Source organism: Garra rufa, chromosome 15, assembly GCF_049309525.1.
Source record: "Garra rufa chromosome 15, GarRuf1.0, whole genome shotgun sequence".
Classification (NCBI taxonomy): domain Eukaryota; kingdom Metazoa; phylum Chordata; class Actinopteri; order Cypriniformes; family Cyprinidae; genus Garra; species Garra rufa.
In genome coordinates, this window is record NC_133375.1 from 6,451,424 (window position 1) to 6,477,846 (window position 26,423).

The 26,423-nt window shown below is 34.1% G+C and overlaps 1 protein-coding gene across 1 annotated transcript in view; it reads left to right on the plus strand.

Annotated features, from left to right (window-relative positions):
• Positions 1 to 1,037: 1,037 nt before the first annotated feature.
• The window catches only part of prickle3 (prickle homolog 3), a 32,269-nt gene continuing 6,883 nt past the window's right edge, over positions 1,038 to 26,423 (plus strand). Inside the window, exons 1-8 of the mRNA XM_073819737.1 lie at positions 1,038 to 1,205; positions 4,164 to 4,277; positions 9,182 to 9,319; positions 11,512 to 11,715; positions 13,428 to 13,614; positions 16,236 to 16,586; positions 18,520 to 18,819; positions 18,909 to 19,289. Coding sequence (XP_073675838.1) covers positions 1,095 to 1,205; positions 4,164 to 4,277; positions 9,182 to 9,319; positions 11,512 to 11,715; positions 13,428 to 13,614; positions 16,236 to 16,586; positions 18,520 to 18,819; positions 18,909 to 19,289 — 1,786 coding nt within the window. The 5' untranslated portion in view covers positions 1,038 to 1,094. The remainder of the gene's footprint in view (positions 1,206 to 4,163; positions 4,278 to 9,181; positions 9,320 to 11,511; positions 11,716 to 13,427; positions 13,615 to 16,235; positions 16,587 to 18,519; positions 18,820 to 18,908; positions 19,290 to 26,423) is intronic.

A 26,423-nucleotide genomic window follows, 5' to 3' on the forward strand; every position in this document is an offset into this window, starting at 1 on the left:
AAAACTTAAGTTTAGCAGCTGCCTTAAAATTTTAAGTTAAATCAACTGAAAACTACAAGTCATTTCAACTCACGACAATAAAATGAGTTAAAATGAGTTAAAATGACAGCTGATGAACTTAAGTTTTTAAGTTGAAACTGGTGAAAACTTTTTTTTACAGTGAAGGGTTCATATACACAAAAATGCTGAAAAACCAAAGAACAGCAAGCAGGTCGTCTTCTAATTTGATGGCAACAGCTTTGACAAGACCCTTTTCTATTCTATCATGATAATGCCTCTGTGTATAAGGCAAGGTTCAAAAGGAAATGATTCTGTCAATGTGGAAGAACTTGACTGGTCTGCAGAAAGAAAAGTCCTGATCTCAGCTAAACATCTCTGGAGTGAGCCAAAAACTCATCACCAAACACCAATGACTTGTAACTATGGATACAGACATTTTTGACACTTCCAAAACGGTTGGACAGTTTTGTTGCCACAGTTTTGGAAGTGCCTTTTTCTGTTCTAAAGAAGGGGTGTCCCAATACTTTTGTCCATATATCGTATGTTTGGTGATGAGTTTTAGGCTCAAGGTCTGCATTTAAAGTCACACCAGAGATGTTCAGATGAGATTAAGACTGCTTTCTGCAGACCACTCAAGTTCTTCCACACTGACTGAATCAATCATTTCTTTTTGAACGTTGCCGTATACACAAAGGCATTGTCATGTTAGAGTTGAAGAGGGTCCTGTCAAAACTGTTTCTGTAAAATTAGAAGCACACAACCCCCTAGAATATTATTATATGCTTAAACATTGAGATTTGTACTCATGGAAATGACTAAATTGACAAACCTGTTCATTAGATACTTTTGTCAATATAATGTGTGTATATATATATCATTTTGTTTGTCTGATTGTCTGTTTCACAAAGTTGTATTAATTCCTCAATCACAGATACTAAATCATGAAGAGTTTTATGTAGTTTCAGTTTGAGTTATTTTGGCTGTGTTCACTCAACGCTGCTCTGCTGACCTGTTTCCACAGGAAGATCTGTGTGCACTGTAAGTGTGTGCGGGAGGAGCATGTGGTGCGCTCTGTGCCAGGACAGCTGGAGAGAATGATGATGAAGCTGGTTTCAGACTTCCAGAGGCACTCCATATCCGACGACGACTCGGGCTGCGCCTCGGAAGAATACGCTTGGGTGCCACCCGGGATCAAGCCTGAACAGGTGAGGGGGCAGCATTCAGGAGAATCTATTAACTGTTAAGAGTCTGAATCAACCTGCTTCCCCTCGTTGGAGTTGTCAAGTGTCATATTACATCATTTACTACAATATTTTATAATCAAAAACTTTTATAATCTTGACAAAACACATAATTGGAAACGTCAGTGCTTATTTTGTGATAGAAGTAACATTGTGACAAAAATGTGTACAAATTTTGAAAATGGCCATTGTTAGTATAGCATCTATACAAAATCTCAAGGAAATTTAATTTTTGTGATATCAACTTAAAATTTGAAACATAACTTGGATCAACACTAGGGCTGAGTGCATTATTTAATTCTTATACCATTAATATTGAACTTTTTTTAATTTGTAGTGAACTATATACAAGTATTCAAGTGTTTGTGTCTGAGCTTACTTATTTTTTTATGACTTTCTGCACTTGCTATACTATATACTTCAGTGTGGTAAATGTACGACAATTTATTATACTAGTCATTTTATAATAAATCGAAAAGCAAGATGTCTTGAGGACTATGGAGTTGAAATGGCAGCTGCAGCCAATGATTGATCCTCTGCTGCCATCTTCTGGTTATATGGGTAATTTCACCTCATTTTCATTTTAAAAAGACGTTTTCTGTGAAAATACATTTTTTTTCATGTCGTCTTTATGAATGAAAAGTGAGTCTTTTGAAGTGAATTTTATTTCACAGCTGTAGAGTTGAAAATTAATAAAGGCTTTAAAATCTTACAAGATTTTAAAAATGTGTTCATGACTATTAAGGCAAGTTACTGCTTATCAAGAATACGATTAAGATGTCTTTGAAGAGAAGTATTGCTAGCTAGCTAACGTTAGCCTAAACACGTTATGATAGTGTTTAGCTGTCAGCATTTAAATGTACAACTATGCAGGTGCTCTTCTGGGAATACCAGCCTCCGCATTTAAATTATATGTTGTTAATAATATCAAACTATGTTTGTGCCGCTATTATTATTATTATTTTTCTTGTAAGAATGAGGCAGTAGAGGAGTCTCAAGAGTGTCCACCTATATATAGCATGTATAAAATGAGCTTCAGAGGAAGTTTATGAGCTGCTTATCATTATGCGGAAGTTCTAAAGAACACTTTGTGCATATGGTCAATTCAAGAGAAGACCACACAGACAGCACTTCAGTGCAAATGCAGCTTTTTCTCTCAATAACGAAATAAACACAAAAAAAACTAACAGCGGTATGAAAGTCCAGTCCGTTTATTAATATAGTATTTTATGCAATAGATAGCCTTAAATCAAGCAGTCAGTGTTGGGGAAAGTTACTTTTAAAAGTAGTGCATTACAATATTGTGTTACTCCCTTAAAAAGTAACTAATAACGTTAGTTACTTTTGATGAAAAGTAATCTGTTGCATTACCTTTGTGTTACTTTTTACATCATGGCATGTTTGCTTGTAGTTTTTGGTTTTAAAAAGTACTATTTTTGGCAAATGTAAAAGCCCTTTCACACCAAAAGTAAAAAAAAAAAAAGTTTATTCTTTATTATGGCTGAAAAGGAGATGTTAGGCAGAATGATGTCATTCAGGTACTTTTTCATATAGCTAATTAAATGGTGAATCAGAGTTTCTCTGTCTGTCATCTCATTTTGTGTGCCAAATAGGTCTATTTGTATAAATCAGTGGTATAATAATTGTAATTACACAATGATTTTCAAAAGCTGAAGTGACCTATATTTATTTGCAAATATATATATAACTTAATATTATAACTAATTGCAAAAGCTAAATAGTCAAAGTCTACTGATTCATTTGTGAAATAATCGACGATCAGTTGATTAATCGATCTAATAATCGTTAGATTAATTGATTTTATATATATATAGATATATATAGATATATAGATATATAGATATAGATATAGATAGATATATAGATATATAGATAGATGTATAAATAATGCAGGCTTTTGATTTTATAGCAATTTTAGATTACAAAATATGGAAAATGGAGTTGTCAAGGTTTTTGACGAGTGAATGATAGAGGTATGCATTTTGTCCGTTATTAGAAAGTAAATTAATCACATTACGTTTTTTGTTGTTGTTGTTGTTGTTGTTGTTGTTTTAATACATTGGCCAAAGTCTTATGATATAAAAGATGAACCGCTATACACAGAATATTTAAAACAGACTCTTCTCCGCTCTTTAAACACACAATCAATTGGCCTTTATAGGCAGAGTTTCTTGAGTAAAGAAAACACTGTACTTATACAAACATCAGTTCTTTAACCTTGCATTGTAAAGAAGTAGACGTCTGTCTTCAAACTTAATGGAGATAAACGTAATTCTGAATGGAGGTGGAGTGAAGTTATAGCAAGCTAGTGTTAGAGGCCTAAAAATAGATTTAGGCGAAAGAAGAACAGAGAAGCTAGTTTTAGTTAGGTTTTTTTTAGGATTGAGTTGTGCAGGTCATTCTACCAGAAGGGAACAGTTTATGTGAAAGTGATTTTGTGCCTCCTTGGGATGGCACAATAATGTGCCGTTCACTTGAAGAATGCAAGCTTCTAGAGGCACATAAGTCTGAGGTAATGAATTTAGGTAAAGGGGTGCAGAGCCAGTGGTGGTTTTGATGGCAAACATTAATGCCTTGAATTTTATACAAACAGCTATTGGTAGCCAGTGCAAATTGATGAAGAGAGGTGTGGCGTGCGTTCTTTTCAGCTTATTAAAAAGTTTTCTTGCAGCCACATTCTAGTTTAATTGTAAAGGCTTGATAGAACTGGCTGGAAGACCTGCCAAAAGAGCATTGCAATAGTCCAGCCTGGACAGAACAAGAGCTTGAACAAGTAGTTGTGAATCATATTTCGAAAGAAAGGACCTGATCTTCTGAATTACAACCATTTAAGTTCAGATTTTCACATCTATGTTCAAAAAGAAGGTTGTTATTTAATTATCTGTGTTCATGTATTTACAGGTGTATCAGTACTTCAGCTGTATTCCAGAGGACAAGGTTCCATACGTCAACAGTCCAGGAGAACGATACCGTATTAAACAGCTTTTACACCAGCTGCCGGCCCATGACAGCGAGGTAAAACATCCTCAGACTCGTCTCTGGATAATGTGAATCTGTATTTTTACAGTACCTTTCAAATGTTTTTTGGGTCATTTTAATTTTATGATTCTTTATTCAGCAAGAATGCATTAAATTGCTCAATAATGACAGTAAAGGCATTTATAATGGTCAAAAAGATTTCTATTTCAAATAAATACCTAGTTCTGCCATGAAACTAGATAATGCAGGCTGACGGGTGGTTAACGTAACAGATGAAATCACAGAGTTATACGACTTGTCATAAGCTGATTGGTTCATGTTGCATACGCAACCAATGAGCTTACAGCCATTTTAAAGGGATAGTTCACCCAAAAATGAAAATTTGATGTTTATATGCTTACCCCCAGGGCATCCAAGATGTAGGTGACTTTGTTTCTTCACTAGAACACAAACGAAGATTTTTAACTCAAAGCGGTGCAGTCTGTCAGTCATATAATGGCAGTGGATGGGCCTTTAAAAGTAAAACAAAACATGCACAGAATCCAAATTACACCCTGCGGCTCGTGACAATACATTGATGTCCTAAGACATCCTTTTTTGCAAGAAACTGAACAGTATTTATATAATTTTTTTTTACCTTTGATACACAGCCACGTCCATCTGTCCTGAGCACGAGCTCATCATCCGGCTCGTTACACATGTATGCGCTCTGGCGTAGTATACGCCGTAAGGGGAAATCGGTGAAAAGTCCCGGAAACGTAATCTTTTAGCTTTAAATCGGTTTGAACAATCAGGATAAGCGCGAGTAATTACCATTTTGAATAGCCGCTATACCCACAATCTCTGTGCACTGTGTAAACAATGAGTGTTGTATTCATGCGACAGAACGCTTCTGGTGTTTGCGTATACTACACCAGAGCGCTACACATGTCAGGAGCCGGATGATGAGCTCGTGCTCAGGACAGATGGACGTGGCTGTGTATCAATGGTAAAAAATAATATAAATACCGTTCAGTATCTCGCAAAAACCGATCGTTTCGTGTCTTAGGACATCAATGTATCGTCACGAGTCGCAGGGTGTAATTTGGATTCTGTGCATGTTTTGTTTTACTTTTAAAGGTCCATCCACTGCCATTATATTACTGACAGACTGCACCGCTTTGAGTTAAAAGTCCTCGTTTGTGTTCTACTGAAGAAACAAAGTCACCTACATCTTGGATGCCCTGGGGGTAAGCAAATAAACATCAAATTTTCTAGAGATGCACCGATTGCAATTTTTTTGGCCCGATTCCGATTTTTCAGTAAGTGTGACCTGCTGATTCCGATTTTTGCCGATTCCGATTTTATTTTTTTAAGAACTGTAATGAAAGCATAGGCCTATACAGAAATACATTTTTAAACATTATAGGATCTTCTTACAACAAAATAACTTTAACAACAAAATAAAGTGCTTTGTGCCTTCGAAAAAGGTATAAAATTTGTTCCTGTAACTAACATAGTATAGTTATACAAAAATCTTTTATAATAAAAGAAATGTATAAACATTACAGAATATTCTCATATTTTAAAATAACTTTAACAAAATAAAGTGCTCTGAGCCTTGAAAACATTAGAAATAAAATATAAGTAACAAAGCAGGCATACAAAAATCTACTTTTCTTCAATGAATTTTATATGGATTTTTTTTAAACATTAATTACAGGATCATCTCACAACAATAACTTTAATAACAAAGTCTTCAAACAGGTAGATATAACAATTCTAGTACTAAATGCTATTACTTGAGCATTAATGGCAAATTTTCCTTGATAAAGAGAAGCATTTCTGCCTTGTCACCAGTTAATCCAGCGGTAACGGTACTACACTTCGTAACAATCATTCACATATTTGCGCTACGCCACCGCATACAGCGTCTTCATACACAGATGAAACTTACTAGAGAGGTGTAACATAAATGCATCTGTAAATAAATACAAATTAAATTTACGTCGCGCATGCTTTAATTACCTTCAAATGGAACATATATGCTCGCTTCAAGCTATTAGTGTGTGAAGAGGCTGTAGGCGCAGCGCAAATGTATGAATAAATGAAAGTGTAGTAAACGTCAACGGATATCCCCTGCTCAGGGAGTAGGGAGCAATGAACACTGTGCAGGGACCATGTCAATCGGAACATAGTTCATTCACGGAGCTTACTTCTAACGAGTGGGTTATCTGAATCAGGTGTGTTAACTAACAGAGACATGCAAAATATGCAGAGCGGGGGGCGCGATCTACCACATGTCCAGCCAAGCTAAACAAGCGCGTGGTTCGTGGTAGTTCCCTCACGTTGTATTTTGGCCTCATAAATGTTACAAACTGCGATCTTTGTGTCATCTTCACTCACACCAAAGACATGTTTACACGCGACTGTGAGTGCGCGCGTGGATGTGACGTAATTGCATGCGCCACTGGCAATACAGGGATCGGCTAGGAATCGGCAAGAGGAGAAATTGACCGGCCGGTCACCGATCCGGGCCGATCATGCGAAAATCGGCCGATTCCGATCACTAGCCGATCAATCGGTGCATCTCTAAAATTTTCATTTTTGGGTGAACTATCCCTTTAAATGGCTGGTAGCATACACTTGGGCATTTCACAGCGTGAAACCCTCCACCTTCCCCAGCTCCACCTGTATAGATCTGCTACGGGTTATTTTATGCTATTTGTGCAGCAGCAGTATGTCTTAAATACAGCACCGTATCCCCATATGCTTTGGCAGGAGCAAGTTCTGTACTTGCTTGCAGCAGCACCAGCAATAGCCAACAGCAGCAGCATGTCAACAGCAGCATAGCCAAGACCAAATACATTAGCATTGTCATATTCATTACCATGCTAAACTTTGTTTAAGTGTTTGAGTGTTGTCATGGCAGAAATGCTGTTCTTTTGAACTTTCTTTTCATTAAAGAATCCTGAAGAAAATAGCAAAAATTCTTAATAATAATACATGTTTCTTGAGCAGCAAATCAGCATATTAGAATGATTTCTGAAGGATCATGTGACACTGAAGACTAGAGAAATGATGCTGAAAATTCAGCTTTACATCAATGGAATAAATTCGATTTTAGAGAACAGTTATTTTAAATTGCAATACTATTTCACAATATTCCTGTATTTTTAATATAATAAATACAACCTTGATGAGCAGAAGAGAAAGAAAAGTGTATATCATGGTAACATTTGTGGTACTTTATGCTGATTTGAATTTGAAAAATCATTATTCTACCATATTTTTTTCAGTGATGACAATCATCAGCAATGATGTGAATTACAAAAAAAAAAAAAAAAATCTTGACGGACATAAAATTAGGTTTTATTATTATTTCTTGTATTTCTTTCTAGTGATTATAGGGTGCAATGTTTTTTCATGTTTTCATGAATTTCACTATCCATATTCACCTGAATTTATCAATGACAATTGGGGAGTAACCAATTACATATAATGGTGTTATGTAATTTAATTACAAAATGAATATAACTGTAATCAGTTATAGTTACTGAGAAAAAATGTGTAATTTAATTACAGTTACTAATCTTAAATCAAAAGATGAAAGTTGGTTTGTTTTCTATTGTCCTCAAATTTAAGTCGCTTTGGATAAAAGCATCTGCTAAATGACTAAAATTAGAAAAGTAATCAAATGTCATCAGTTACATAATAAAGTAATTGAAATAGCTACACTATTTATTACATTTATGCACATGTAACCTAATTAGTATTATTATTATTGTTATGTACACTACCGGTCAAAAGTTTGGGGTCAGTAAGAGTTGTAATGTTTTTAAAGAAATTCTCTTCTGCTCATCAGTGCTGCATTTATTTAATCAAAAATATAGAAAAAAACTGTAATATTGCAAAATGGTATTACAATATAAAATAATGATTTCTATTGTAATATACTTTAAAATTTAATTTATTCCTGTGATGCAAAGCTGAATTTTCATCAGCCATTACTTCAGTTTTAAGTGTCACATGATCCTTCAGAAATCATTCTAATATGCTGATTTATTATTAGAATGATCTATATTGGATTATATATTGCAACAGTTGCCCTGCAAAGTATTTATTTAGAAATTGTGATATTTTTTTCAGGTTTCTTTGACGAATAAAAAGCTCAAAAGAACAGCATTTATTCAAAATATAAATATTTTCTAACAATGTAAGTATTTGCTATCACTTTTTATCAATTTAACACACCCTTGGTGAATAAAAGTATTAATTTCTTTCAAAAAAAAAAAAAAAAAAAAAAGATTTTACTGACCCCAAAACACCGCTAGTGTATATTTGAGTTATAAAAAAATAGAGAAATAATGCTATTGTACTGTAAAAAAATAAAATAAAATAATAATAATATTTTTTTTCCTGGGTGGCACAACAGTAAAATATACAAATGTACTATTTAATATGTATTGATTTTATTTATATATTTTAATATAAATTATTATTATTAAACACTTTTTTACTTTACAGGACAATAGTATTATTACTAGAATGATTACAAAGTGGGTTACATCTAAATACTTATGTTTAATCTGTATTTACCTCAGAATGATCTCAAAAGTAAAAGTAAAGTCTTGATTTTGTGCTGGCTGTGATTTTAAAGTTAAATTATTATAATCTTAAATCAAAAGATCAAAGTTGGTTTGTTTGTGTCCTCAAATTTAGGCCGCTTTGGATAAAAGCATCTGCTAAATGACTAAAATTAGAAAAGCAATCAAAAAGTGATCAAATCTAATCAGTTACATAATAAAATAATTGAAATAGACTATTTATTACATTTATGCGCATGTAACCTATTAGTAAACTCTGGTAATTACAATAATGTCATGTTTTTAGTGTGTGTTGGTCTTGTGTGAGTTGTAACAGTATTGTCAATGTGTGTGTGTTTGTGTGTGTGTGCACAGCCTCAGTACTGTAACTCTCTGGATGAAGAAGAGAAGAAAGAACTGAGGTTATTCAGCCAGCAGAGGAAGAGAGAGAATCTGGGCCGTGGCATTGTGCGACTTTTTCCAGTCACCATGACCGGAGCCATCTGTCAACAGGTAAAGAAACACAGACAGCAAAGTGTGATCACATCAGCCCTGATGCATCTCCTCAGCTCTAACGTCACCTTTTAATGACAAATCACTGCTTCATTGCCCAGGAAAAAGAGTGCATACTTCAGCTGAAGTATGGAGTTTACGTCGAAGTACTTGAGCTGAAGAGGCTCTCGTCTGGCGTGTGGCTTCAGGAAAGTTTTTGATGTGCTGTGATCAGTTCAGACTCCAGGCTGAGCAGAGCCAAGACGGATATCATATGTACTAGATAAAAGCGCATACTTTCCATACACCCCCTTGCGATACTTCAAGGGTTTTGCCACATTTCAACACCCATAATGCACTCCAGCTGATGAGTAGCTGCCAGGAGGGTGTGACTGTGTTGAGGAGAGGCAGTTTGTGTCATGTTGTGTTGATTTGTGTGAATACTCAGTCTTTTTATGTCATCAAACACTGGTGTAACAGAATTAGTATCTAATCTTTCATATTTGTACTTAGAAAGTTTTTAATTTTGGCTTATTATAGCTGTTTATTACAGAGACTTCAAACAACAAGGCAGTGATGTTAAGGAGTGCTAGACATCCCTTTAATTGTGGTATAATAACTGTAATAACTATATATATAATTCCCCCCCCCCTACAATTATTCAATGAATAATTACATTTATGTATTTATTTATTCCAGTACATTACATTTATTGATGATAAGGTCAGGGTAAACTATTATTTAGCCTGGTATAAAAAAAAGTAAAAAAAAATATTTATCGACTCATCAATAATAGTAATAGTAATAGTAATTAAAATAAATTATTATTATTATTATTATTAAATACATTATTTATTTATTTATTTATTTTACAGGACAATAGTAATATTTAATTTATATATTTTCATAAAAAATAAAAAAATATTATTATTATTATTATGTAAATATTTAAGTTGTAAAAAACATTATAGAAATAATACTATTGTACTGTAAAAAAAACAAAACAAATAATAATAATATTTTTTATTTTTTATGAAAATATAAAAATTAAATAAATATTACTATTGTCCTGTAAAGTAAATAAAAAACACTTTTTTTTACCTTACAGGACAATGGTATTATTACTATAGTAATTTGTATTTATTAAATTATATATTTTAATAAAAAATAACAATATAATAATATTATTATTATTAATTATGTTTATGTAAAGAGTTTAAGTTATAAAAATATAAATATTAATAATGTATTATTATTATTATAGAAATATTTATTGATTGATTTATTGATTGATTTAATATAAATTATTATTATTAAACTTATATAATAATAATTTATTTATTTAATGTATATATTTTAATAAAAAAAAACAAATTATTATTATTATTATTATGTAAATATTTAAGTTGTGAAAAAAAACATTATAGAAATAATAATATAGTACTGTAAAAAAAAAAATATATATATATATATATATATATATATATATATATATATATATATAATTTTTAACCTGATGATAGTAATAATGCTAATAACAATAATACTTTATTATATTTAAATTACATTGTAAAAAGTAAATAAAATACTTTCATACTGTAAAATAAAACATATTTAATCAATAATAGTAAGAAGTAAAGCATAGTAAGTAGAGTAGTATTTTACAGTAGAATTATTTATTATTAATATCAATATATGTCAAATAGTAATTTATTTTATTTAATAATAATTAAAATAGTCATTATTATTTGTACTGTCAAATTAAAATAAATTATTCTTATTAAATATTTGTTTCCTTTTTATTTTACAGGACACTAATATTACTGTAGCAATATTTATTGATTTAATTTATATATTTTAATAAAAATAAATTATTATTATTATTATTATAGAAATAATACTATTGCCCTGTAAAAAAAATGTATTTAATAACAATTTTATTGTACAGTACAACAAGCAAAATGACAATACTAATATTCATAGTTTTTTTTGTTTTCAAATGTTAAACCATATGGCTGTTTGCTATATTGGGATTTCATGGGATCTTCAACTGTTCCTGTTCCTGCTGTTCTGCTTTATTTCTGTGTGATCCCAGCGGTCATGTGGGAGCGGCTTTCAAAAAATGCTGAGTTTCCAACGTGTAATTATGAGTTTGGAAAGTGTCTAAATGTCTCTTCTCACCCCGTTCTCTTCCTCTTGTGTGTGTTGATCAGTGTGGAAGGCAGATCTGCGGCGGTGACATAGCCGTGTTTGCGTCACGAGCGGGACACGGCTCTTGCTGGCATCCTCAGTGCTTCCAGTGCGCTTCCTGTAACGAGCTGCTGGTGGACCTCATCTACTTCTATCAGGACGGACACATCTACTGCGGACGGCACCACGCCGAGCGAATCAAACCCCGCTGCCAGGCCTGCGACGAGGTGACCGCTGGACTTCCTCTCTATCCCTACAGTTTTCACATAGTTCCTATTTATATCCATTTGTTGGTATTAAATATCTGGTTTTAGTTTTAATTAACAGTAATTCCCCTGCTATAATAACAGTACTATACCATCCCATACTATTTATTAACTAATCAACAGAGTTTGATCCAGCCCTTCATGATTTATTGACTGGGATCAAATGCAGTAGGGAACAATCGGTAAAAGTATGGTATTTGGGGTAAAAAAGTGCCCCTGCTGTTGGGGTTGAAAGGCACAATAATTAACATGATAATTAATTGAAGGCTGACTTTTCCATTTGTTGACATGACATTGTTGGATTCAGATGGTAAACATCATATATGTGACCCTGGAGCACAAAATCAGTCTTAAGTCGCTGGGGTATATTTGTAGCAATAGCCAAAAATACATTGTATGGGTCAAAATGATTGATTTTTCTTTTATGTCAAAAATCATTAGGAAATTAAGTAAAGATCATGTTCCATGAAGATTTTTTGTAAAATTCCTACTATAAATATATCAAAATGTAATTTTTGATTAGTAATATGCATGGTTAAGAACTTAATTTGGACAACTTTAAAGGTGATTTTCCCAGTATTTTAATTTTTTTGCACCCTCAGATTCCAGATTTCAAATAGATGTATCTCGGCCATATTGTCCTATCCTAACAAACCATATATCAACAGAAAGCTTATTTATTGAGCTTTCATATGATCTATACATCTCAGTTTTGTAAAATTTAACCTTATGACTGGTTTTGTGGTCCAGGGTCACATATTATGTTGGGTGTCCATCTTAAAGATAATCACCATGTTTATAACGAAACCATCCTATTTAAAAACACTATTAATCATATAACATAATAAAATATCCTTTATTGTTACTACTGTAAATCTGTATTAAATTACCATGGGATCTCCTTCAATGCTTTCAGAATATTTACATTTTAAAATGATTTTTTATTTATCAAAATAAGCAGACAATAGTACAAACTTTGCTAAAGTGATTGTTTTGAACAAGTATTAACTTAGACATTAAAAAAAACAATTTTGGATCAATACTGTGCCTTTGCCACCTCATAAATCAAGTTGTTCATTTTGTTTAAAAAATCTTATAAATGTATGATTTATTTTCACACAAAATCTGTTGCTCCATAAATGTTCAATACAAATGTATATATTTGTCTACACTTTGGGCACAGTGAAAAGCACATTTATTTTTTTGGGTTGTGCCTTTACACTGCAAAAAAAAAAAAAAAGGCATATCTTACGTATTTTTGTCTTGTTTGTAGTCAAAACATCTAAAAATTCTTAAATTAAGATGCATTTACTAGATAAGCAAAATGACATAAGATATTTAGTCTTGTTTCCAGGGGAAAAAACTAAATTAAGTGCAGTTTGCCTAAAATAAGTGAAATTATCTGCCAGTGGGGTAAGTAAAATAGTCTTGTTTTAAGATTATTTTACTTATCCCATTGGCAGATAATTTTACTTGTTTCCAGGAGGAAAAAAAACTAAATTAAGTGCAGTTTGCTTAAAACAAGATTAAAAATCTTATATCATCTTAATTTAGGATTTTTTTTTGTCTAGAAACAAGAAACTAAAGAGAGATAAGGCATTTTTGCAGTGTAGCCCCATTGTACCCTACTGTTGCTGTGCATGTGACTTATGCAGTATCTGGTTCTTACTCAGATCATCTTTGCGGACGAGTGTACGGAGGCCGAGGGCCGGCACTGGCACATGAAGCATTTCTGCTGTTTTGAGTGTGAGACGGCGCTGGGCGGTCAGCGGTACATCATGAGAGAGAGTCGGCCGTACTGCTGCCACTGCTACGAGTCACTGTACGCCGAATACTGCGACACCTGCGGAGAGCATATCGGTGAGAACAGACAGACAAACACTACATACCAGCACTATGATCAAACCACAGCTTACATGACACAAAATGAGGTAGTTAAAACAGTTTAATACTGCCCTCGATTTTTCTGGTCAATTAGTAGTTGTTCATTTTAAGCATTGGTCAACTATTAATTGCAAATTTATCAATAAACCATATAAAGCATTAAAAAGGTGGGAGGAAAAAAAAGTTTCAAAAAGAATCTACTTTAAAAAATCGACTGGTTTACCTCAGAATCAATATATATTTAATTATTTAGCTTTTCCTAAGAGGTGGTAGGGAGAAGTTACAACTTTTATTCCAAAAGAGGGCAAAATGTATAAATGTGTTGCACTTTAAGCAGCACCGCACAGACGATCGGCGTATGACATTAAAGGGGTCACCGGATGCCCATTTTCCACAAGGTCATATGATTCTTTAGGGTCTTAATGAAACGTCTCTAATATACTTTGGTTAAAAATTCTCAATACTAGTGTAAAAAAAAAACACCCTTTTACCTTGTCAAAATCAGCTCTGCAAAATCTCAGCTCATTTTAAGACATGGCCCCTTTAAATGCCATCGAGCTCTGTTCGCCCCGCCCCTCTCTGGGATTATTAGACATATAATGTTTAATTTAGCCGCATTTGGCCACGTTTAGCTGCGTTTATCGGCGAAACTTGCCAACAAGCACATTATTAAGAAAGGGCATTTGGAAAGATGCATAAAAAAACCCTTATACTCACTTCTGCTGTGGGTGAAGCTGCATCAGGAACGATTCACACGAAGATAGATGCATATGTAGATCGGGATCGGTGCTTTCCATTTAAAAACGAAAGTAACGTTAAACCTCTGCGTTTTCAACGGCTCAGATGTCAGGAGTAAATGACTACTGCTATGTTCATGATTACATCCAACAACAGAACACCTCAGTCGCTCAATTAGAGCCTTCCTCCTTCCTATTCGGACTGTTTCAGCTCGGTGAGGGCGGGTCTAAGGTAAGATGCTCGTGTCAATCAACTGTGTTTCGTCACAATGACAAGAAGCTGAGAATGAGCTGGTTTTAAAAAGGGGATATTACTTTTAAAGATTGAAAGAATACCACTGGGTGGATTTGTATCATTGTAGGGTGGTTGTGTACACAAACTGCCAACACACATTAATGTTCAAACAACACGGAAAAGTTAGTTTTGCACCCGATGACCCCTTTAAAGTACTGCGCGAGCGATTTGAAAGCATGCAGAGCCATCTGCTCTCTCAGGGCTCCCGACGCTGTGACCATTTTTTCTGCCGGTGGGACTCTTTTGTGAGCGGTCGCACTGGCGCGACCACTGCGTTGTTTAGCTCATAAGTGCTGCTATTTCTGTTGCATATGAGAAACATCTAATGACAAACAAAACAAAAGCAAAACTAAACCGCGCTACATTTTAGCTGTTATCAGCTCGGACCACAAAGCAAACTTGTCCGAGCTCAAAACAGCTTTACACAGGAGCCAAGTTGATTTTGCGACACTGTTACTGCACAGAGCTGTGAGATCCAGTAAGAAGTGTTTGAATTCGCCGCACAATGAAAACAGTTGCTGTAAGATCTAGTGAGAATCATTCAAATTCTGCCCAGAATTCTCTGTTACAAACAGCACTGACTTACGTCAGAAAAACAGAAGTATTGACGCTAACTATAACCGTGGTGAGAAATAATAATACATTATTCATTTCAAGCTTTGTACAACCTTTGAGAGAGAAATTCAAGCACCTTTTAATGACTTTCCAGCATTTAACATAAATATTTCCAGCACTTTAAAGCTCTAAAATGATTCAATTCGAATGTTATTTTTAATGGGATGACCAAAATATACTTTACGGTAAACAAAGTAAAATTAGTTTTGCCGGGAAAACATGACTAAATGGCTAAAACTGTTTGCAAAGTAACATAGCACTTTTATTTTATTTCAGAAAGAATTTTTCTACTCATTTTGTTGAATATTTGAATCGGCAGACTAGCGTATCGTCCCAGCCCTAATAGCAATATTGCAATCGCAATACAATCAAAATTCTTAAAAAAAAAAAAAAAAGAAGAAACTGCGATACATATCGTATCGGCACCCAAGTATCGTGATAGTATTGAATTGTGAGGTAGGTGTATCATCCCATCCCTAATAAATAGTGTAAGAATTTTTTTTCCATCTTTGTCTTCTTGTTGTTGTGTTGGGTTTGTATGCATATGCTCCAAGTCATCTTCTCCATTTTGTTCATGTATACTACATCGTTTTGAGTCGGCTTCAGTGGTTTTGTGTGTGGTGTGTACGTAGATATTTCTTGAGATGATTAGAACGAGAAAAAAAAGTTTGGTTAGGGAAAGCTCTGGCTCTTACAGTGTTACCATAAACACAGTTCTTGGTTGTTTTTACAAACCGAATTACTTGTTTTAGTTCTCTCTGTGTAAATGACTGCATTGCTTCAGATGCACGAGCTTACCTCGCATTTAACCACAACATTCCTTTCAATTATGGCAGTAAAAAGCTCAGTAATTATGGAAAAATGCTGTGCTTCCTGACTGAGATGTTACATGATTGAAGGGTTTGACTGAATGCTGTGACGTTTGATTTCTTTACTGTCACTGTCTGTAGGTATAGACCAGGGTCAGATGACGTACGAGGGCCAGCACTGGCACGCATCTGAAGCTTGTTTCTGCTGCGCCTGCTGTCGGCTCCCTCTGCTGGGCAGACCGTTCCTGCCTCGTGGCGGACTCATCTTCTGCTCCCGCTCCTGCTCGCTCGGGGAAGACCCAGACAACTCAGACTCTTGCGATTCTGCTCTGCAGAGCAAACCAGTGTCACACAAGACCATTCCAAACCTGCAGCGTACTTCCACACCACGGCCACAGGGGGGAACCAGCGTCACTACCACCACCTGCAAGAATGCAGTCAGAGCAGCTAGTACAACAGCCAATGGGGGTCATTTCACACTGGAGAGCAAAGGTACCGATGTTATGATTCATTTTTGTATGATACTTTCTCATTAAAGCACAAAATAAAATAAAAAAACTTCAGAATTTAGTTCACATAATTTTACATCTCACAAAAACTTTTTCCAGTATTTTAAAATGGATTTTTAGCATCATTATTCTAGTCACATGATCCTTCAGAAATCATTCTAATATGATTTGCTGCTCAAAAAAACATTTATGTCGAAAACAGCTTAGTTTTTTTTTTTCAGGTTTCTTTGATGAATAGAAAGCTCAGAAGGGCAGCATTTATCTGAAATAGAAATCTTTTGTGAAATTATAAATGTCTGTATCATCACTTTTGATCCATTTAAAGCATCCTTGCTAAATAAAAGTATTAATTTCTAAATACATTTCTAATTAATTTCTACAAAAAATAAATAAAATAATTAGACTGACTCCAAGCTTTTTGAATGGTGTAGCGAATAATGTTACAAAAGCGTTTTATTTCAGATAAATGCTGATCTTTGGATCTTTCTATTCATCAAATAATCCTGAAAAAATGTACTCTACTGTTTTAAATACTGAAAATAATAATACTAATAAAAAAATGTGTCTTGAACAGCAAAGCAGCATATTATAATGATTTCTGAAGGATCATGTGACTGGAGTAATGATGAAAAATGTAGCTTTGATCACAGAAATAAAGTACATTTTAAAATATATTTGCATAGAAAGAAAGAAAATATTTCACAATATTACTGCTTTTGTTGTATTTTGGATCAAATAAATGCAGGCTTGGTGAGCAGAAGAGACTTCTTTAAAAAACATTAAATATTTATTTAGCTTAAAGAAAACTATTTTCTATTGACATTGACATTACAAGTAATCACATTTTCCCAAATATTCACAATATTGTATTTGTCTTGAGACAATGCTATTTTATATATTTTTTTATATATATAATTATCATTAATCTTAGTGATTAAGCATGTTTTCTCACAGTATTCTCATTTTTAATTTAGGAAAAAAGTTAAATTAGAAAGTAGATTTGTAAAAATACATATTGTAATATATCAGATTTTAAACCGTACCTTTATTATGTTAACTTTACTGTAAAAAAGGATTTTTGTAAATCGAAAAAAAAATTGTAAAGTATGAATGTATGTATAAATGATTTTAAAAACATTTCTGGACAAGATAATCAGTGTTTAGGTTTTCTTTCTATCTTTATTATTTTTTATAAATACTTTTATTCAGCATGAACGGATTAAAATAATCAAAAGTGACAGTAAAGGCATTTTGTTACAAAAAATTGCTGTTTTAAATGCACTGCAAAAAATGCTTTTCCTACTTAAATTTGTTGTCTTGTTTCCAGCCCAAATTTCTAAAATTCTTAAATCAAGAAGGATTTTCTAGACAAGAAATGTTTTTTTTTTTCCTGTTTTCAGAAAAAAAGTCAAAATTAAGTGAGTTTTTGCTTGGAACAAGCAAAATAATCTGCCAATGGTGTAACCAAAAAAAAAATCTTATTTCAAGCAGAAAACAAAAGTACCAACTATTGGCAGATTATTTTGCTTGTTTCAAGCAAAAAGGCACTTTTCTCTGAAAACAAGACAATTTTTACTCGTCTAGAAAATCCTTCTTGATGTAAGAATTTTTAGATATTTTGGCTGGAAACAAGACAAAAATTCTAAGTAAGGAAAGCATTTTTTGCAGTGTAAATACTGTTCTTTTGAACCGTTTATCAAAAAAGTCCTAGAAAAAAAGTCACAAAACATTGAAAATATTTCTTGAACAGCAAATCAGCATATCAGAATTATTTCTGAAGGATCATGTGATGCTAAAGACTGAAGTAATGATGCTGAAAATTCAGGCCTTTCTTTGTGAGCTTCACCTACATGATGCATGTAATTAACACTGTTTGTATTCAGAAGTGTCTAATTCTCTGCTTGTTCATTTCGTAGGTGTTCACACCTCTTTCCATCTGATACCGAATGGCCAACCTCCACCTTATGGACAAACACACATACAACACTCACATCTTTCCTCTGAGCTCAGTCCAGTAGCCAATGACAGGGCAGCATTAGTTAGCAAGGACCAATCAGGCGTCAGCACACAGCAAGCGAATCACCGGCCGGACAGTCTGGAGTTTACAGTGGAGCTGAATGGATACGCAGAATTTGGCCCTTTCCCGCCAAGCTGCACGTCTAGAGGGACTTCCACTGCAAAGGATTGTGGGAACGCCATTGAAATCAATTGTACAGGTATGGTTGGTTTTACAGAGAAAGATTCAATAAAGCAATTACTAAAAATCTTATCTGAAGCTGTATTTCTTCCTCTTCCTCTGTCACAGGAATTTCCTCTCAACTTGAGTCTTCAGATGCATTTGATGATCTAAATAATCTAAATGACTCAGATTCCTTTCCGCCTCCTCCGCCACCTGTTTTCTTCGATCCATCTGATTCGCCAATCCCTTCGGATTCCCCGGCCGCTGACAACGAAGCCGAAGACATCCCTGCAGCTCCGGTCCGCAGCAGTACCACTAGGGTCAGCTTCAGAGAGCCAATCAGCTGTAGTTATTCAGTAGAGGAGGAAGAGTGGGATGAGGAGGAACGGGGGGATCCTGAGAGAAAAGAGGGTGAGGATGAGGAGGAAGATGGAGAGGATGTGGAAGGAAGTTTGGGACACAGGCTACGCTTTTGCACTGAAGTACCATCTCAAATGGACCTGCTGGGTAAGATCACAACACTCATTAAAACAATCTGCTACTATTATAGGCTATTTAACAGCTTTCCAGCAACATGTGAGCATTAAAATAGTAATGAAATGGAAAAGGGTCAACAGATTTCAGAAGAGTTCAGTTCAGGGAACACATTCACTATTAACTGAAGAGTTTTCCCCTAATACTTTGATAATTGCAGTTTATAATAAGGCATGAAAGGATTAGTTAACTTCCAGAATAAAAATTTCCAGATAATTTACTCACTCCCATGTCTTCCAAGATGTTCATGTCTTTCTTTCTTCAGTCAAAAAGAAATTAAGGTTTTTGAGGAAAGCATTCCAGGATTTTTCTCCATATAGTGGACTTTAATGGGAGCCAATGGGTTGAAGGTCCAAATTGCAGTTTCAATGCAGCTTCAAAAGGGCTCTACACCCAGCCAAGGAATAAGCATCTTATCTAGAGAAACAATTGGTTATTTTCTTAAAAACAAATAAAAATGTATATACTTTTTAACTGCAAATGCTCATCTTGCACTTGCTCTGCGATGTGCATCTGGGACTTCATGCATTACGTAATCATGTTTGGAAAAGTCACGTGGGGTTAGTTCTTTGTCTGTGTATTTTGGTTTAAAAAGGTTGAATAGGATGAAAAACTTCAAAATCATCTGACATCTTCGTTTAAGGAAAGGAAAGGAAAGGAAAGGAGGTGACGTGAGGCCAAGTATGGTGAACCATACTAGGAATTTGTGCTCTGCACTTAACCCATCCAAGTGCACACACACAGTAGTGAACACACACACACACACCCCTGGAGCAGTGGGCAGCCATTGCTGTGGCGCCCGGGGAGCAGTTGGGGGATCGGTGCCTTGCTCAAGGGACTCACCTCAGTCGTGGTATTGAGGGTGGAGAGAGTGCTGGTTATTCACTCCCCCCACCTACAATCCCTGCTGGGCCTGAGACTCGAACCTGCAACCTTTGGGTTACAAGTCCACCTCTCTAACCATTAGGCCATGGCTGCCCCCGTAAAAGGTATATATTTTTGTAAAGGGTGTTTGACTTCCTTTGTATGTTCGCTTTGTAAACACTGGGTTGGTACTTTCGCCTACATCACATGAGACCCTTCCAATGTGATTACGCAACGCATGTGTGGTTAAAAGGTATATATATATATTAGGGCCGGGACTCGATTAAAAAAATTAATCTAATTAATTAGAGGCTTTGTAATTAATTAATCGAAATTAAACGCATTTTAATCGCATATAAATATTTGACCTGAGAACAGTGAGAAATAAGTTTTTTCATATGGATTTTTAGTATACCATTGAATAATGACTGAATACATAAACTTAAGCAACAAAATATTGTTTATTTTTGTTCAACCAAGTCCAACAGACCAGTGCAATATTGCCATTAACTGTAGCAATAGGATACAGTGTTTCCCATAACGAAAACATTTATTTCAGTGAACAAATAAATCCAAAACTCTCTATTTTAACATTTTGAACAATAGGGCTTTACAATCTTTTGCTATTTTTTTTTATTTTTTTTATAAATTCTTGTGTTTTAATTTTTCTCATAATCAAATGAAAGCATAAACATTTATTTATTTTTAATCAAATGTTAAAATCAATAAATAATAATAATCATAGTATTTTTTTCCAAAATTAAGTGGTTAATCTTGTTGTTATATTTATTTTTTATCATATTGTTTTTTGTCAATTATTTAAATAGGAATATTGTTCTGTTTCATGTTAAACCGTACTTTTATTTTGACAGGTTGCCGTGAAGTTTCTGTGTGTAAAGTATGATATGATGCTAGTTTTCTCAAATGAAACGGTAAAAGTGACACTGACAGTAGCTTTGGAGATTGAGTCTATCTGTTCATGTGAGATGCAAATGCCAAAAATTAACGGGAGCATCACGCGTGCAGTGTAAAAAAACGCGTCTCTGCCATTCTAACATACAGAGGCAAACGGTACATGCAGGATTCATATTAAAACGGTCTTTTTGCATTTCAGTTTTCACAGACACTAGTCCATATCGCGATTTGAATTAAGTGACAGACCAACTTTTGATTTATCAATCCAAAAATCGATGAATTTACGTGGCATGCCGTGTTATAGTAAATTCGTTTTTTATTAATGGAGTCCGCGATCCAGTCCGTGTTTTCTTGGAGGAGACATTGTAAACGCGCCCCCCTAAGATAATGGTAGGGGAAACACTGGGATATTTAGAAATACACTAGCCTTCATTTCAGAAATTCAGGTACCCTATAGGTAGGTAGACCTTCTGTAAAAGCATTGAGGTGATACTTCAGGCTCGATGTGCTGCGGTGATATGCGCATTCCTTTGTCTAAACGCTAGTTGGTGCTCCAGTATAATCGGTCCGCTGAAACTCATCCAGTGAGAAACGTTCTGCGGTGCAAAATTAAGTGCGATTAAAATGCGTTAAAAAAATTAACGCGTTATTTTTGTGTAATTAATTAATCTAAATTAACGTGTTAAAGTCCCGGCCCTAATATATATATATATATATATATATATATTTTTTTTTTTTTTTTTTTTTTTTTTTTTTTAAGAAAATGAACAATTTTGCTAAGACAGTTATGCCTCGGCTGAGATTGTGTAGAGCCTTTTGAAGCTGCATTGAAACTGCACATTTGGACTTTCAACCTCAACCTTAGTTCACCTAAAAATGAAAATAAGCCCATTATTTATTCGCCCTCAAGGCAGTCTAGATGTATATGACTTCCTTCTTTTAGTCAAATGAATTCGGAGTTATATTAAAAATTGTTCTGGCTCCTCCAAACTTTATAAATGCAATGGGTGGGTGTCTCTCCTCATCAGTCCAAAACAAGTCCAATAAAGTGCATCCATCCATAATAAAAAGTGTCTCACATGGCTCCAGTGGGCTGAATAAAGGCCTCCTTTAATGAATCGATGTGTTTTTGTAGAAAAATATTCATATTTTAAATGTAATAATCACTTTAATCTAGCTTGCGCTAATAGTTGTACACAGAAGCCACTCCAGGAAGTGGAGCACATGTGCCTGTAAGTGCCTGTAAAAACAACGTTTGTTTACAGGAGCAAAGGAAAACCAGCCGCCTCTTGACTTATATTGAAATCCTCCGTCATTTTTCTTTACAAGTCCTCATTTTGTACCTCTATTTGTGACTGTTGTTAAGTTGGCTTGAGAAAGCCAACTTACTTAAATGCTATTTAAACTCAGTTATTATTATTCTGACTGCTACTCCTTTTAGAGCTCTATCCAAGCCTAGCAACTACAATCATGTTAGTGACATGCTAATCATGTTAGTAATGCTAGCATCATGCTAACGACATTCTAATCATGCTAACAAAATGCTAGTAACAGGCTAATCATGCTAGAAACATGTTAACAACCTGGTAATCAGGCTAGAAACATGCTACCATGTTAATCATGTTAGTAACTTGCTAACCATGACAGTAATGCTAGCAACATGCTAGTGACATTCTAATCATGCTAGCAAAATGCTAGTAATAGGCTAATCATGCTAAAAACATGCTAACAACATGCTAATCATGCTAGAAACATGTTAACAACCTGGTAATCAGGTTAGAAACATGTTACCATGTTAATCATGTTAGTAACTTGCTAATCATGATAGTAATGCTAACAACATGCTAGTGACATGCTAATCATGTTAAAAACATGTTAACAACATGCTAATCAGGCTAGAAACATGTTAACAACATGGTAATCAGGCTAGAAACATGTTACCATGTTAATCATGTTAGTAACTTGCTAATCATGATAGTAATGCTAACAACATGCTAGTGACATGCTAATCATGTTAAAAACATGTTAACAACATGCTAATCAGGCTAGAAACATGTTAACAACATGGTAATCAGGCTAGAAACATGTTAACGTGTTAATCATGTTAGTAACTTGCTAATCATGATAGTAATGCTAGCAACATGCTAGCGACATTCTAATCATGCTATTAAAATGCTAGTAACAGGCTAATCATGCTAAAAAATGTTAACAACATGGTAATCAGATTAGAAACATGTTACCGTGTTAATCATGTTAGTCACTTGCTAATCATGATAGTAGTGTTAGCAACATGCTAGAAACAGACTAATCATGTTAAAAACATGTTAACAACATGCTAATCATGCTAGAAACATGTTAACAATATGCTAATCATGCTAGAAACATGTTAACAACATGGTAAACAGGTTAGAAACATGTTACCTGTTAATCATGTTAGTAACTTGCTAATCATGATAGTAATGCTAGCAACATGCTAGTGACATGCTAATCATGTTAAAAACATGTTAACAACATGCTAATCATGCTAGAAACATGTTAACAACATGGTAATCAGGCTAGAAACATGTTACCATGTTAATCATGCTAGCGCCATTCTAATCATGCTAGCACCATTCTAATAATGCTAGCAACATGCTAGAAACAGACTAATCATGTTAGAAACATGCTAACAACAGGCTAATCATGTTAGAAACATGCTAACAACATGGTAATCAGGCTAGAAACATGTTACCATGTTAATAATGTTAGTAACTTGCTAATCATGTTAGTAATGCTAGCAACATGCTAGAAACAGACTAATCATGTTAGAAACATGCTAACAACAGGCTAATCATGTTAGAAACATGTTAACAACATGGTAATCAGGCTAGAAACATGTTACCATGTTAATCATGCTAGCGCCATTCTAATCATGCTAGCACCATTCTAATCATGCTAGCAACATGCTAGCAACAGGCTAATCATGTTAGAAACATGCTAACAACATGGTAATCAGGCTAGAAACATGTTACCATGTTAATCATGTTAGTAACTTGCTAATGTTAGTAATGCTAGCATCATGCTAGCGACATTCTAATCATGCTAGCAAAATGTTAGTAACAGGTTAATCATGCTAAAAACATGCTATTAACAGGCTAATCATGCTAGAAACATGTTAACAACATGGGAATCAGGCTAGAAACATGCTACCATGTTAATCATGTTAGTAACTTGCTAATCATGATAGTAATGCTAGCAACATGCTAGAAACAGGCTAATCATGTTAAAAACATGTTAACAACATGTTAATCATGTCAATAACTTGCTAATCATGCCAGTACTGTTAGCATCATGCTAGCAACATTCTAATCATGCTACAAACATGCAAACAACATGCTAATCATGCTAGAAACATGCAAGCAACATGTTAGTAACTTGCTAATCATACTAGCGTCATGCTAAATAAGTTAGAAACAGTATTCTCTTCAAAACATTAAAGCTTTAAGCTATAAAACTACTTTAAACGTACATTTTTTCGGACTGCAAACCATATAGTTTTAAATATTAAAACAGTAACTGTTTTAATCTTCTCTCTACTGCGCATCCGCATCAGCCCGGAGCGGTTTCTGTGTACAACTGTTAGTGCAAACTAGACTAAAGTGATTATTACACTTTATATGTGGATATTTTTTCTTACAAAAACGCACTGATTGGCTACAGGAGGCCTTTATTCACACCCCGGGGCCGTGTGAGACACTTTTAGTTATGGATGGGTGCACTTTATTGGACTTGTTTTGAACTGTTGAAGAGAAACACCCACCCATTGCCATTATAAAGCTTAGAGGAGCCAGAACTATTTTTAATATAACTCTGATTGCATTCGTCTGAAAGAAGTCAGCCATATACACCTAGGATGCCTTGAGGCTGAGTAAATAATGGGCTAATTTTCAATCTTGGGTGAACTAACTCTTCAATTTCCTTTCAACCGAAGACAGACAGACAAACATCTTGGATGACACAGCTGTGAGCAAACTATCTGGAAATTGTTATTCTGGAAGTGAACTAATGCTTTAACACCATAGTTTTTTTTTTATTTTTTTATTCCAGTACTATTTTAGTGAACTTCTCTTTTAATATGTGCTTTGTAAGTACTAATATCAGCCAATATGCTAGTGATACGCATGCTCATAAGCAACTAGTTAATAGTAAAAATTGGTCCCTAAACTAAAATGTTACTAGCTTTGTTTAAAAAAAAATTTCCGAAGACATAAAAAAAAGATAATAAGGATCATTGTTAATAATTGAGCACCAAATCATTAAATGTGTCATAGAATGATTTCTGAAGGATCATGTGACACTGAAGATTGGAGTAACGGTGCTGAAAATTCAGATCTGATCATTTAATAATAGACCAATTATAGGCTTGTAAACATCACAGATGCAGAAAACCCGAGAGAGTTAAATTCAGTTAGGAAGTCCGAATTGGGACCAACTTGCATGTTTGAGATAAAATAAATAAATGTAACGTAAAAATGTTAGTAGTATAGTAGGTCTAAATAATATTTCATGCTGTGACTGTAGGGCTAATACAATATGTCCCCTATGAACAGCATATTTTAATATTATGTATATTATGTGAATATTATTGTTTAAATCAAATTTATGATTTTAAAGTAGAGTATTCATACTATGTCCGTTTAAATGTCTGCGTTTAGTTTCAAATGGCATCTTTGATGACAGTATTCTATAAAAATTATTTGCGTTCTGATTTTGAAAAAAAAAAAAAAATTATCTTATTCCATGGATTTTACCCATTTATCTCCACTAGTTACCAGTGTTTTTCTGCAACCACTATGCGTGCACAACTGTGACGTGTACTCTAAATTGGTCTATGTATTAAAATAGAAAGCTTAACATAACCTTTCACATTTGTTAGAATCTAACAAAAATTCATAATCATTTTTCATACCAAACACAATGGAATAGAATAAAGAGAATAAACAAGCTTTCCATTGATGTATGGTTTGTTAGGATAGGACAATATTTGGCCGAGATGCAACGATTTAAAAATCTGCAAATAAATCTAAATATTGAGAAAATCAACTTTAAAGTTGTCCAAATGAATTTTTTTTAGCAATGCATAATCAAAAATTAAGTTGATATATTTACGGTAGGAAATTTACAAAATAACTTCATGAAACAGGATCTTTACTTAATATCCTAATGATTTTTGGCATAAAAGGAAAATTTCTAATTTTGACCCATACGTATGTGTTTTGGCTATTGCTACAAATATACCTGTGTTACTTAAGAGTTTTGTGATCCAGGGTCACATTTACTGAAAGTGCA